Raw genomic sequence first — 14124 nt, forward strand, 5'->3', positions numbered from 1 at the left:
CGGAAGTCATCGCGTTTTACGAATATCCATTCCGCATCTCTTCATGGCTGTACGCAGTGCGAATCCATTCTTGACCGACGTGTGACACACACCATGGATTAGGGAGATATCAATGCTGCTCTCGCCTCGGACGTGGCTAGGTGTGACACGCAGGATCCCCGAGTTTATCTGATTCAGATGACACAAAGTCCACTGCATATCGAGTCGTCTTAGGGTTAACACAGACAGACTAACCGAACTGATCAAATAGTGTGCGACTCACGAAGGAACGAGGGCAAACAGTGAAGCTTGACAAAACCGAACTCACCTTCACTTCACTCTTTCGTTTGTGCAGTCCTCCTCGTATATTGGGACAACTATCCTAGTGAGTTCACTAGGTGGATGGAAAAAGTGGTGGACTCGGGTTTGTTTCTTAGTAGAGCTCATCATCGATGCCTCTCCTTGGCCGTTCTTGCGCTTGTACACAGGACGTCTGACAAGCTAGGCGAGCTTGCTACCGCTACCCGATCGGCGCATGCTGGAAGTGTCTGAATTATCACGTCCGAACATTCGATTCCGTTCATGTTTATGAGATGTAAGAGCAACCACAACCACCTACAACCAAAATGAGCTCTTCAACTGAACGATCGATTGCCCCTCATCACATGACAGCGGACAGCTAGGTGTCCCCATAGCAGTCCAACCCACAAGCGACCCGGACAAGATGAGCCAAACATTCTTGCCTCTTGCAGTTTCAATGTTGACTGCCACTTGAACTACAGCATACGATAGCAATAAACTCAGGTACTTCCTTCAAAACATGACTCGTATCACTAAATTTTTCAGCAGAATGCTGTGAACTAATGCGCAGTCTGTCGGCTTTAAAAAGTAATCAACAACCCCGGTTGAAATAACTGATCGAAATTGGCTAAACTGCTGGCTCCTTACATTGAGTGATGACCGTATCTTCGTAATGCAATTTATCAAACTGTGAAATGCGAGAAATGTAGTGGATGTAAGGCTTGACCTGTGAGGCGTGTGGACGATCAATCCAGCTATATCAACATACGTGGAATTTGATGTGTTCTGGGCGCCTTTTGCTTCCACAAGCTATGAGGTTTTATACCAAAGGACCGGTTTACACTTCAAGGTGGGCTGCTTTGTCGTTTTAGAGGACTGACTTGATTATTATCTCTCCATACTTTGAATTCTGCAGTTGATGACTGTGGACATCCTCCAGCTCTGTTTTATGTCATATGAGAGGAGGGTCGTGGTTAGCGATTCAGCCAGAATTAAGGAAAATGTCAGGATCATTGTGGTGAATACCGTTCGTAATGCTCACTATCACTGTTCGTCTTCGTATGAACGATTGAGGCTGGGTGTGAGGGCCGCTTCTTCACACGACCAGTCAACGTCTCCTTTTCGCACCAAAAAAGATCACTGGGTCAGAAAGTCAAGCCCAACTAAAGAGTCGGATGAGAAAGTGGAAGCAGTAGGGATGGTTCGCTTGGATTTTCTTACGCTCACAGTGGTGGTAGTGATGAGCTGCTCAAGCTGAGCGTAAGTGAGCGAAGGAGGAGAGTGTGAAAATATCGATCCAGACGCCTGACTGCTCGTGCCTAGCGGAACAAGGCGAACTGATTCCACCCGCTATTAGCCTCGGCTTTCAAATGGCATAAGGTTAACGGGAACTCGGGGACCGGGCCTCCCTAATGAGCCCCAAGAAGAGCGAAACTGCTAGTGGGCTGTCGAACAGTTTTCAGCAAGCTCGTGACCATTTTTTTTCTTCAAGGCAAACGAATCAGTTGCAACTGGTTTGACCGAACACAAGTTGCGGTTGTTAAGTTTGTATTGCCGTACTGGAGAAAATATTCCGAAAACAGGTGACAGACTCAGCGTGATACATAAAAAACGAATCCAAGCTACTAGGCCAGCAATCAGGACATTGATTCAAATGATCCAGGAGGCCAAAGGCCGCCAAACAGCAAACTACCTGAAAGCACAAAGCGGAGGCTTTACTATAATACCAGTATGGCGAATACTGAGAAGGATCGAATTCAGTTCACTTAAATATACGGTTATTCAGGAACGATGCAAAAAGAAGTGAAGAGCTGTGTCTCTCGTGTATGATCATAAGTGTCCCCTGACCCATACTGTTCACAGATCTGGCTATTTGTCCCCAGTGTGACAGCGTCCGATTCGTACATTTGGGCTTGATAGAGACCAGCAGAAGTTTACACCTATTGGATTGCACAAAACGACCTATGAAAATGAGGAGTTGAAGTATAGCCACGTGGGACCTTAAACAGATCTCTGGTAGTCCAGCGACCTTATTAATAAAAGAGCCCGAGATGGCTCAGTGGTTAAGGCACTAACCGAGATATCCGAGGTTCAAATCTAAACGCTGCATTTCGAGTGGCCCCTCTCTTTTGAGCAACTCGGCAGCATTTCAGCCCTCGTGCTTCCTTTGGGCGACAAAACAGCTAGAAACTTAAACAGTATTACATCTGAACGATTATTTGAAAATAATTACAAATAAATATCATTGTTCAACTTGGTCTTCGTACCAACTCACAAGTAAGTAGGCGTCCTTTTGATGAAGTAACCGGAAGGCTAAAATTGGTACTTTCCATTCACCACCCTGTATCATTGCGTATTTTCTGAAGTTGAATTTCCAATAAGTAATGTGTCAGTGTAGTTCAGAGTGATTTCATTAGTTCCTTATATCCAGAATAAAGCATTATATTACTCTCATTTGATGGTCGGACTGGCCAACTGTGATCACTTTCAGCGAATATACACTCATTTACAAACTAATTTCGAAAGACTCACCTGAAACCCAGCTGAATCTCTTGTTTGTGATGTTTTCAGGCATTTGAATGTGCTGCACCAGGCCGCTTCATGTTCCATTCGCTACGATATTCGAGATATCGCGATACATGTATATCTTTTTAGTGTACTACTCACCACCACCCTTCTGGGTGGTGGGCTGTCGACGGATTTTCAGCAACCTTATGAGTAGTACATTACAAAGATATACGTGTGATCACTTTTATCTTCAAGGCGACACGAAATATGACATCTGAATCATTCATTTGACTTGCTAGATATTCCGTGCCCTAAAATGACATGTCATTGTGAACGTAACAGGCACTGAGGCAGTTGTGTTGGCGTTTCCCCTCTTGGATCCAAATGTGTTGAGAACGTTACGATAAACATATGACCTTGATTTTTCGTTCTACAAATTACTTAGGGTACGCAAATCGGAAGTTAGTGAACCATTTTTCAAACGCGTCATACTCCAGTACCGGTGTACAAGGACTCGAATAGGAAACAAAGGGCTAAAAACAAGATTAGAGCACAACGAGGGTAAATATCGTGTTACTCAACCATTTGAGACTATGCGAAATGAACGCAGATACCGGGAAACCCGGGCTAGTTTCAATACCGAAGTAAGCTTCGGTCAGCTGACGCAGGCAACGATACCTAAATGCTTTTTAAACATCGTGCCCAAAACATCGCCAGGAACCTTTTGGTTGCAGTAGACTGACAGGATTGGCTGTCTGCACTTAATAATAGAATAAGCCAACCTATGAACGCTCCGTACTTTTATGTATAATATGATGAACTACAAGCCAAGGGCAAAGCTGATTTGATCATGAAAGAAAAATAAAAAAGGTTGACCTACCCAGTTAAATGATGGGGTTAGCTGGGGATTTCCATCTATTAGACCTGACCATCCGCTGTACCTCTTAAGGTCATACAAGAGTAAACTGAGAACTGTATCTTGCTGTACACCATATCAGCTTAATTTTTTCTTACCGTTTTGGATGGTGGGGTTGCTGGCATGATGAGAAAGTGCAAATAAACTTGTTGGAGTAAGTGACTGAGGCACGGCAGAGCAGGTACTGTGTCTCATTAAAGGGACTGCAGGCCATCAGATGGCCCAGGAAGAGCACTCGACACATTTTGATGCCCATTTTACTATCGAAAGACACATGTGAAAGTGTATGGAGAAACTGTACGTACTTGACAAGCGCCAAGCATACCGAAATAACCTGAATTTCGCAGTATGATCCAACGTTATGGTGTGGTTTTCCAAGCCACTTGACTTTGCTGAGATGGAATATACGAAGAGTTTACTAAGACTTGTCTTGGGTGTTTATGACAATCTAACTGAGTTCTACACTGAGTTCTCTGAGTCATTTCTTCTATATTCAATGGGTTTCGACTGAATGCTGATGTGCAAGTTCCATGAAAGACGCTATTATATCCTGTTTTAAGCAGTGTGGCATCGTAATCATAACAGTTGTTTCTCTGGCACAATTTGCGTCCTTCCTCACACCAAATAATACATCCAAATAAGCAATGTTCACAATGATCCCGAATCCATTAAATCGTAAGAGAATGGTATTGAAAAAGTTTTGAACTTTTGATAATACGAAAGGCACTTATCTCTATTCAGCTCCACTTCCAGTCTGTCCTACCCGAAAGTCAGGGACGACTTTTGATGAAAAAAAACACGAAAGCCTATAGAAATGGTAACTTTTACAAATGTGGTAGATATCATACCCTCGAAGTTGTCAAATCATATGTGTTACGGTCACGCACAAACTACTGTTTGAATAATGACATCGAGCAGTGACAGCGTATGACAGCCATTCCAGTTTATTACCAGTGTTGATAAACTTCAGTCGTTTTTTACATAGTGTGACAACAGACGTGTCACGTGATGTGTGCACACTGTACCATGGCTGGTTCTAACGCCATCTTGTCCTCCAGTTCAGCTTGCTGACCGGGATAAACCTAAAGATGGAAAACCAAAAGCGGTACAGTATGGCAGTTAGGGATTTGACCAAACCATCCATCAGGATAAAGCCCAGCAACCAGTGAGGATCTTTGGCTATCATGTCATTTTGTTTTTGTGCAGGTGGGTCGAATGCGTTGAGGTGATCCCAAGCAGGCAACAATTCAGTGTTGGTAAAAGTGCGCCAACCATACCACTGGGTAAATCCTCTAGGGTCATACTTGCTACTACTAGTTACCGTGAACATTATATAAATATAATCGTTCAGCTGTAGCGCCCTTTCGGTGCCTAGCTGCCATGCCACCCGAAGGAAGCACGAGGGCTGGGATACTGTCAGGTTGCCCAAGCCTAGACAGGGGAAGTCGAGTGGCGGAGGTGGGGGTCGAACGAACATTGCCAAGTGAGCAACCTCTCCGGAAGAACTGATTTCGGCGATTTCAAACTCCTCTATCCTCGATGCATCTCCTAGTAGATGAAAGCCACCGCGAAACCATTGATACAAAATGTCGTTTCGTTAACAAAAAGTCATCAAGCTGATTACGTTGACGCTAGGTTTCCGCCTGATCTGGTACAGATGTAATGGGAATTTCACATGGTAGGACCATCTGATTGAGTTTTTTTATACATCACTGATGCATAGCCTGTTTCTCTCCAATAGGCTGGAAAATATGATGCCTGCCTTCTTACAGAAAAGCTATTGGGTTGATCGGGGTTCTAATAGCAAGGTCATTACATCTTTCGATTGCGATCTAACGGAAGTATCCACCATTTTGCGTCACCGGTATCCTCAAGAAATAGCAAGACATCCGTAGAGTAAAGGAGGATCGTGTTACTGATTGGATATTGTGAAATAATCTATGGTACTGACCGGAGGATGTAAGACAAACTTATTGTGGCTATTTGGTTCGCAGTTGGGGATAGTTGTTAGTTCATGGACGACTCTCATCTTTCAGTATAGTACTTGCAAGTATTTATGGGTCAGGTATGACCTTATCGTTTGGTACAGTGATTCCATCCCTTAGCTTCTGGGTCATGTTTGACGGTCTGACCACTGCTTGGTTGGAAACATAACCTAGGTGTACCTTTTGCTTCGGGTAAAGACACATGTATTCCTCAGACGTTGCGTGCAACCCGCAGCACGAAGAAAATAGCATCTAGTGAATATTTCGGGTAAAACACATGTATTCCTCAGACTTTGCGTGCAACCCGCAGCACGAAGAAAATAGCATCTAGTGAATATAGCAAGTGCGTTATCTATCTGATCTCACGATTTTACTTCATCACTTATGTCACATTCTACTTTTTTCGAGGAACTTCGTTTTTGCTGTACGGTGCGTAGTAACTAATACCCTAACTCTCCTGGATGGCTTGGGGGTAGAAAAACCATACCCTGTCAATATATGATTGTCCACATTTTTGCAGACAATGCAATTATGTGAACAACGTATGCGGAACCATTCGATCAGGTTGTAAGACTGTAGGCCAACAAATGAATGAACAAATTTGCACAACATCAAGCAAGCTAGTGATCACTATTAAGCCAAGACTGTCATATTATTTGACGTGAGTCGTATTGGTGTCTCGGCGCTCGATAGATGAACAAAGAAATCTAACGACAGAGTTGCTAGATTTTTGTGCACAGCTACATGGACTTCTTGAAAGAGGTGAAAATTTGGCAACTCATTTGCATTACAGATACGACAGGTTCGTGCACCAGTAACAACTTTTCGGTGCCAAGTTGCCAGGCCACCCGAAGGAAACACGATTCTGCCAGGTTGCCCAAGCCTAGACAGGTGAAGTCGAGATGGAGAGGTCGGATTCAAACAACGGATCTTCCGGTCAGTGAATTCGCACCCTAACCACCTGAGCCATCTCGCTCGACAGGACAGGTTAAATGAACTAATACACCATGGTGTTCCACACTCACAAATAAAGTTTTTGCTAATGCAGGAATCAGTTTTTGGTGACTAAACGAAGCCATATGTAAGTCACCTAATACTTCAGTTGGAACAATGCTGACGAAATTTGAGCAGCTTTTTTATTTGCCAAATACTACTTATACAAGTTTGCTGACAACCTTTTCACAGTACACTGGAGCTACGCCAAGAACTTCAATAGCGGAGAAACCGATTGTGAGCTGATCTTTTGAAGAGTTAATGTGAGTAGTGTGGGTTGAGAAAATTTACTCTGCTTGTTTTGATATAAATAAGATAATAAAAAACAAGCACTGAAAGACAGAAAGTGATTTATCTGTCTGCTAATTTCGTTGCATGCATTAAGCAAAAAGTGACCGGATCTATTTTAGCACTTGCCCCGTCAAAACAGCCTTTCGAGATGAAACCTCGCAGTCACAGAGAACATTTTGAAGTATCAGGCATCCAGAACACAAGAGGGGAAACATTTCAATAATCCAAATAGCGAAATCAGTCCGACAAAAATGTCTTGTTTCACTGAGCCAGATTTATTGGTGAATCACCACCTTTACCAGTTTATCGCACTTTTACTTCAAATCAATCTATCCCCTTTGACTGAACCTGATATGAGTAGTGCGACAAAATATGCGATCACTTCGAAAGAGAATGGGAATTTTCTTACAAGCTATCGGAAGCGGATGAGAAATGCCAGGATCAAAAATGAAATTTCATTATTTCAACTCAGGAAACAAGCGAAACAATTTGAAATTGAAGGGTGATTGGTGCTACATCCTACCTAAGTGCGAGCTAATCACACCACTGTTTGGCCACCTTTGGCCAAAAGGTAGTGTTCACTTCGTGGTCGAAAGATTACGGGTTCCAATATACTCGTATTCGTGTGAGATGCTCCTTGTAGATGATCCAAAAAAAGAGTGAAACAGGTGCGTAGAGTTCCTGAGCTTTTAAGCATAGAGTAGTCTTACTTACAGGGAGAAATGTCTATTGAGAATTGTGATACCGTCGAAGGTTCTTCCTCGAAGACTGTGTAACATTACGACTTTACTATAGAATTGAAAGACATACAGACTTAATTCGGATACCTAGTCAATTCGACAAAAGACCATCACAGTGCAATCGGAATTCGATGGGGTCATAAAGAGGGCCAGTTTTTAAATGCACTTTCAATTTCGACGGGTTTCACTTGTTCAGAATGATTTGATCCCAGTAATCCGTTAGGAAAGCTAAATAGTTACATTGATACTTCGGTAGTGGAAATCAGCTTTTTGTTGGGATTTTTGGTACTATGTGCATCTATAATAAATCAGGATTTTCGAAACAGGATAACTCCCTTGTTCCTCGAAACTCAACATATTAGCGTGGTCGGGTAACGGAGACTTGAATAGGAATGATGCACGGTTTACTGATTCATTGTCCTAAAACTACCGGAATCATTCAAACGCACGATGTATTTTCACGACTGAACGGTAGTGTTTTGCGCATTAATCTACGACAGCTCGTTGCAAGCTGACACAACTTGATTGCCGCTCATTTGTTTTTAGACTGTTTGACAGCTGTTGTTTCCGATTTTGACACTGGCAACCTTTAGCAATTTTTTAATAAACTAACCAGCCACCGTCCGGTGGCTAACGTTCCACTCTGTCTGAATGTTAGCACACATTAGTTTCCTCTAAGTGTGGATCGGTCCGCCGTCTAGTCTAGCCCAGGAAAAATTTATCACCCAGAACTTTGGTCTACGCACACTCGCAGGGATAAAATTAGAAACAGGCAGATCACCCATAGAGCTTTGACAGAGGAGGAGACATAAAGTTTGTACGGTGCAAGTCTTCTAGGATTGTTTACAGTACACTAATAAGACCAAGAACCCTGCTTTGAGTACAACCTGGTTGTGGGGATGTGCTCCTTAAAAAGCTTGGCTCATGTGTGCACCTGACCAACAAAACTCTGTTTTTTAGTAGTGGAACTGCAAATCAAAGCAAATGGTTCGGATAAATTCAAGGTTGTAGATGACTGCAAGACTTCCGAATTTCGCCTCATTACTCATTTGATCTCTTTGTGTATTTATCTACACAAAAATAAGGCACTAGGTACCAATGGTGCATACTCCGTTATCTGCCACATTAAAACAAGCGCACATTCTGTAGTTCCACTGTAGAGATGTCCTGAAAATGGCCACACCTTTTGAAGCCGCCTGTGGAGCTGCTGACATGTGGATACTGGACGGAAATAGCCGATTACTTGGTTGACCTTCACGCCCCCAAACAAGACCACTGCCCATTTTTCAGTCATTCTACCAGTGACTGACCTTGCTTGAACAGTCGAATTTCCTAATAGGTACGATGAGCAAAAGAGACATACTTGTGATTTTGCACATACTGTTACGCCCCTCCTAATCCATTGATACGCGGTTGCAATTTAACTCTAAGTGGCGTAGCGCAACTGGACAAGCAAATGGCTAAAAAAGGCACCTGATTTAGTGACTGAATAGACAAAGCCTGGTGTCTGGGATTAAAGTCTGTTTCACTCAAGAATTGCAGTGCCCTCTGCAGTAAGTGGGAAGGTTTCAGGGTTTTAAATCTAAATAACATCTTATAAGCGGAGTTGGTTGTGCTGAGGCTAATCAGTAATGCACAAATCGCCTATATTTTAAAGATTCCACCCTGTAAACTTTAGCAGAACAGTTTGATCACACCAACCTCACCTGTAGGATGTGAAGTACTAGTTGTCACATTTCAGAACGGGGTCGGTGGATTTATTGTTGGGCACGGATCTGTAGGCTGTGCACAAGTTTCTTGGCAGACGGGGGAGAATCCGTCAATGAGGTTCCTTTTGGTTACAAAGGTAAATCACCATTGAATGTCTGGGATGGGTTCCGTTTGCCCGAATGGGCGTTTTTGTTCTTTACTTTCTGAGCATTTCATTTGATGAAATTTACTCTAGGCTGTTGGTTTCCAAGTTCTAATATTATTTGATTGGAATGTTCGATGGGGAGGTATAGGATTTTGGTATAAGTTTTGTGCTTGTGATCCTAACAAATTGGGTTGACAAGTCTTTTTCACAGGTCGTCACGCATTAGCTTACCTAAAACTGCTCATCAGATCTGCGCACTCTAATTTATTCGTATCCTGAACATTTCTGTTCCTCAGGGTTTCCGTTCCAGACATTTACTCCCAGTTTCAGCATCCAAAAGTCCTGAATAAATTTGTTGAAAACTTTTCATAAAGGAAACTACTCACAAGTTTGCTGAAAATTCTTCGACTAGAAACTATCCAACGAAAGACCGCCGGCTTATGAATTTTGAAATCCAGTGTTCCACAAAATATGCATATGATATTGAAAGATGGTATTTCGAAGGCGATATGAATCCCTGGTAACCGGAAGATGAAATCTTTGGTTTGTCAGTCACACTAGTGCTGTGACAGTAGCAATGATCCCACTCTAGGTTGTTTGATGATGATGGTCGTTTTATATTTGCCGAGCTATCCCAGTTTGAGTATCCGTGCAACTCAAGTCCACGGTTGGCTCTTCCTTACTGGTCTCAAGATATTTTTCGTGTCAATTGTACTCATGCATTTCAAAAAGGGAAGTTGTGCTTCTCATATTTTTACTCCCGTCAACCAAACATGGGTCACTAGTCTTTACACCTCGAAAAGTGAGCCGAACAAAAACATAGCTTCTGGTACTGGACACATTCTTCCATGGAAGCCCCGTTGCACAAACGAACGGTCGTTACGCTTTATCAGACACCAACCCATATGAGATATGCCTCTGAGACAAAGATTGTCAAAAACCGCTGCTCGAAAAGGCTAAGTGTGACAGCCATACAACAAAATAACCCGCACTGTAGCCTGACACATGCTTTGAGATTCAGGGATGGACCAATTTGACGTCATAAATGTCTCAAACTAGCAAAGTGACCCGAGCCTTGCAGGTTCGTGCATTGATCACACCTATTACACTACAATCAAAACTAATGCAAATTTCCAGACGCGTAAAACGCTTCACAACTTCCAGTACTCCAACGAAAGACCGCCGGCTTATGAATTTTGAAATCCAGTGTTCCACAAAATATGCATATGATATTGAAAGATGGTATTTCGAAGGCGATATGAATCCCTGGTAACCGGAAGATGAAATCTTTGGTTTGTCAGTCACACTAGTGCTGTGACAGTAGCAATGATCCCACTCTAGGTTGTTTGATGATGATGGTCGTTTTATATTTGCCGAGCTATCCCAGTACAATTCAAATTACGTTTGAGTATCCGTGCAACTCAAGTCCACGGTTGGCTCTTCCTTACTGGTCTCAAGATATTTTTCGTGTCAATTGTACTCATGCATTTCAAAAAGGGAAGTTGTGCTTCTCATATTTTTACTCCCGTCAACCAAACATGGGTCACTAGTCTTTACACCTCGAAAAGTGAGCCGAACAAAAACATAGCTTCTGGTACTGGACACATTCTTCCATTCCATGGAAGTTGCACAAACGAACGGTCGTTACGCTTTATCAGACACCAACCCATATGAGATATGCCTCTGAGACAAAGATTGTCAAAAACCGCTGCTCGAAAAGGCTAAGTGTGACAGCCATACAACAAAATAACCCGCACTGTAGCCTGACACATGCTTTGAGATTCAGGGATGGACCAATTTGACGTCATAAATGTCTCAAACTAGCAAAGTGACCCGAGCCTTGCAGGTTCGTGCATTGATCACACCTATTACACTACAATCAAAACTAATGCAAATTTCCAGACGCGTAAAACGCTTCACAACTTCCAGTACCTCCCCCTGGATCGCAAGTGGCGCCTTCGGTGACTGTATATCCAGGAGCATGACCCTACATATTGTGGATGCAAAGTGCATACCAAAGGACGGGATGACTCTGGTCAGTTCTTCCAAAAACGCCTGCACTTCTTCGGAGACGAGAACAATATTGTCCGCATATTCCAGGTCAACCAGGCTTTCATCAAAGGCCGTCTGAACACTGGGCTTTTAAAGACTTTTCAGCTTTCTTCCCATTATTGCATCCATCACGAAATAAAATCTGACTGCAGAGCCCGAGCACCCCTGACAGAAGCTTTTAAAGAGCTCTTCGTATGCTCTCCCACACTCGAAAGTCTGAGAATACAAAACCTTATTACGTTCTCAAACCTCCGATGCATTCCTTGATGGGCAAGCGTATCAAGGAGAATAGACCGGTCACCCGAGTTGCACGCGCCATGGAATAGTAAAATTGTGGGTCGTTTGTTCTAGCACCTGACCAAGTGTAAAGATTTGATCAGTGCAACCCCTAACATGCCGGAACTCTGGTTGCTGCTATCGAGTCAGTGTTTCACGTGCCACCATAAAGCGATGAAGGAGAAGTGACGCGAACATTCTGGTTACGACCGGGGTCAAGCTGATCTCCTTATGTTTACCTCACTCAATACGAGCCCATTTTTGAATATAGGCACTACCATCGACTCTTACTAGGTGTCTGGGATGGTCCCTGTTTCCCAAATGCAGGCATGCACATCAGACAAGCGCTGACTAAAGACTGCTTTGAGCAATGCAGTCGGGTGGCCATCGCAATCATGTTCTTCGGTGGGGCGCGAGAAAAAGCATAAACCTTCGAGGCCGTAGAGGATCCCATGTCCAACGTCTAGTGTCCCATATCAGCTATAGTCTCCAAATGAGTAGGGGCTAATGGCCAAGACAATTGTTGTTCGAAGTATTCGGCTAACCGTTTGAGGCGTTCTTTATTCAAGATAATTTCACCATTTTGGTCTCGGGTGACTTCAAGGATTTGTTGCATGGATCAACTGCAATTATATTTGGATATTCCCGGCTTTCTGGACCTCTTTCATTTCCTTAGTCTTCCGAGTCCACCAGGCTTCACGGTCGCCTCACAAGCTCACTTTTGCCTGACATCTGATATTTCACCGGGGAAAATCATGTTCGGTACCATCGGGGACATTTTTGCGACATTCAAGCAGTTCTACTATCACCTCTGATGTCCATTGCTTCAGCTGGCTTGGCAGAGCCCTGCCGCAGGCAAAGCTCCTAGAACTGTGTAAATAGGTGGCGATTTCGTTTCAGTATGAATCCACACCTGATGGTGGAGCAGTTGGAATAGTCTCTAAAAGATCATTCTGTAAATCCGTCTAGCATCCGGATCAGCCAGTCTCTCAAGCACTAAGCGATCTGGAAAACAAAGAGGGAGCCGACTCCGGTCGTGTGCTTGATGGGAATCTACAATTGTGTTCCAAAACGAGCGACAATCACCTTTTGATCTTCGCTAATGGTAAGTGATGCCAATGTGAACAATCTGAGCCCTTTTGCCGGCCCGCTGTTGCAGGCCACCAAGTGACCAGACGACTTCGGCTATTTCGGAAGTTATTACTCCGGTCAGCACATAGCTGAAGCAATCGCTCACCATTATGCGTAAGGACCGAGTCTAATCCATGTCGATCACCTAATCGAGTCTCAGATGCGGTAACCCTTCAAACTGGTACATGCACATCTCCGGCAATCACAACTATATCTGAGTTTCTAACTCATCGCAACAGGACATTCAAGACGTCATGAAGCTAGTCCTTGGTGGCGTCAACAGTACAATCGTTTGGACGGAAGCAGATACAATACACAGACAGCAATCAGCTTTTCTCTAGAGACTCCTTCATAGACTTTGACTTGCGGAGGCGACTATAAACGGGTATCCAGTCAAGCGAGGATCCTTCACCCTGGTGACTTTGGACGATACCAAACCCTGCATATCCTTCCGTGTCGGCGTCTGAGTCACCAAATTTGCACAGTCGCAAGTGAGTGGAGAGTGGTTGCAGCTGTTTCAACAAGTGCGCTTGTAAATTGAGTTCCTCTATCTGATGCACAACACACATCAATTTCAAGCGAGGTTAATGTAAGAGCAAGAGCACACTGCTGTCCTGATTACTTCAGAGTGGAAACAATAAAGGTAGCTAGATAAAGAGGACGTTGAGGCTTGAAGATTGATTTCGACATGCCAGAGGATGTCAGCGTCGGATGGTGCACAGATTTGGCTGCCAAAACTGATTCAGGACGCACTGGTTCATTTGTCCTACCTGACCGGCTTACTAGAAGAGAATCATCATTGCGGTGGTTGGAGTAGGAAGATTTGTGAAATAGTCGGTGAGCTGAACCACCTCTTCGTGGTGCCGACCGGGTAGCCTGGACGTCAGTCTGGGTGAGCTAAGAGTTCAGCAACTCCAGACAGGGCCAACCACCCCGTTTGGTTTCAATGTGCTGGTTACTTTCGACAATGTATACTACGAATCATCTGGCGCCTCCGCACCAGTTCCAACCAGTACACAGGAGAGACTCGTTGGGTTCACGTGTGAGGAATGTGGCAAGTGCTGCAAATCGAAAGCTGGCTTTGTAGCCCATCATCGA

At 43.7% G+C, this 14124-nt stretch overlaps 2 protein-coding genes across 2 annotated transcripts in view; one reads left to right on the plus strand and one right to left on the minus strand.

Moving 5' to 3' along the window:
* Positions 1-3387: 3387 nt before the first annotated feature.
* On the plus strand, positions 3388-11886 carry T265_01899 (hypothetical protein; the record flags this gene model as incomplete). Its single annotated transcript, XM_009166025.1, has 4 exons — positions 3388-3431; positions 5055-5186; positions 6429-6624; positions 11545-11886. The coding sequence occupies 4 exons, from the start codon at positions 3388-3390 to the stop codon at positions 11884-11886; spliced, it is 714 nt and encodes a 237-aa protein (XP_009164289.1).
* The window catches only part of T265_12889 (hypothetical protein), a gene marked incomplete at both ends in the record, with an annotated part of 75647 nt that continues 66322 nt past the window's right edge, over positions 4800-14124 (minus strand). The window contains one exon of the mRNA XM_009166064.1: positions 4800-5251. Within this exon, the coding sequence (XP_009164328.1) occupies positions 4800-5251 (452 nt within the window). The remainder of the gene's footprint in view (positions 5252-14124) is intronic.

The sequence above is a fragment of the Opisthorchis viverrini genome (genome assembly GCF_000715545.1).
Source record: "Opisthorchis viverrini unplaced genomic scaffold opera_v5_21, whole genome shotgun sequence".
NCBI lineage: Eukaryota > Metazoa > Platyhelminthes > Trematoda > Opisthorchiida > Opisthorchiidae > Opisthorchis > Opisthorchis viverrini.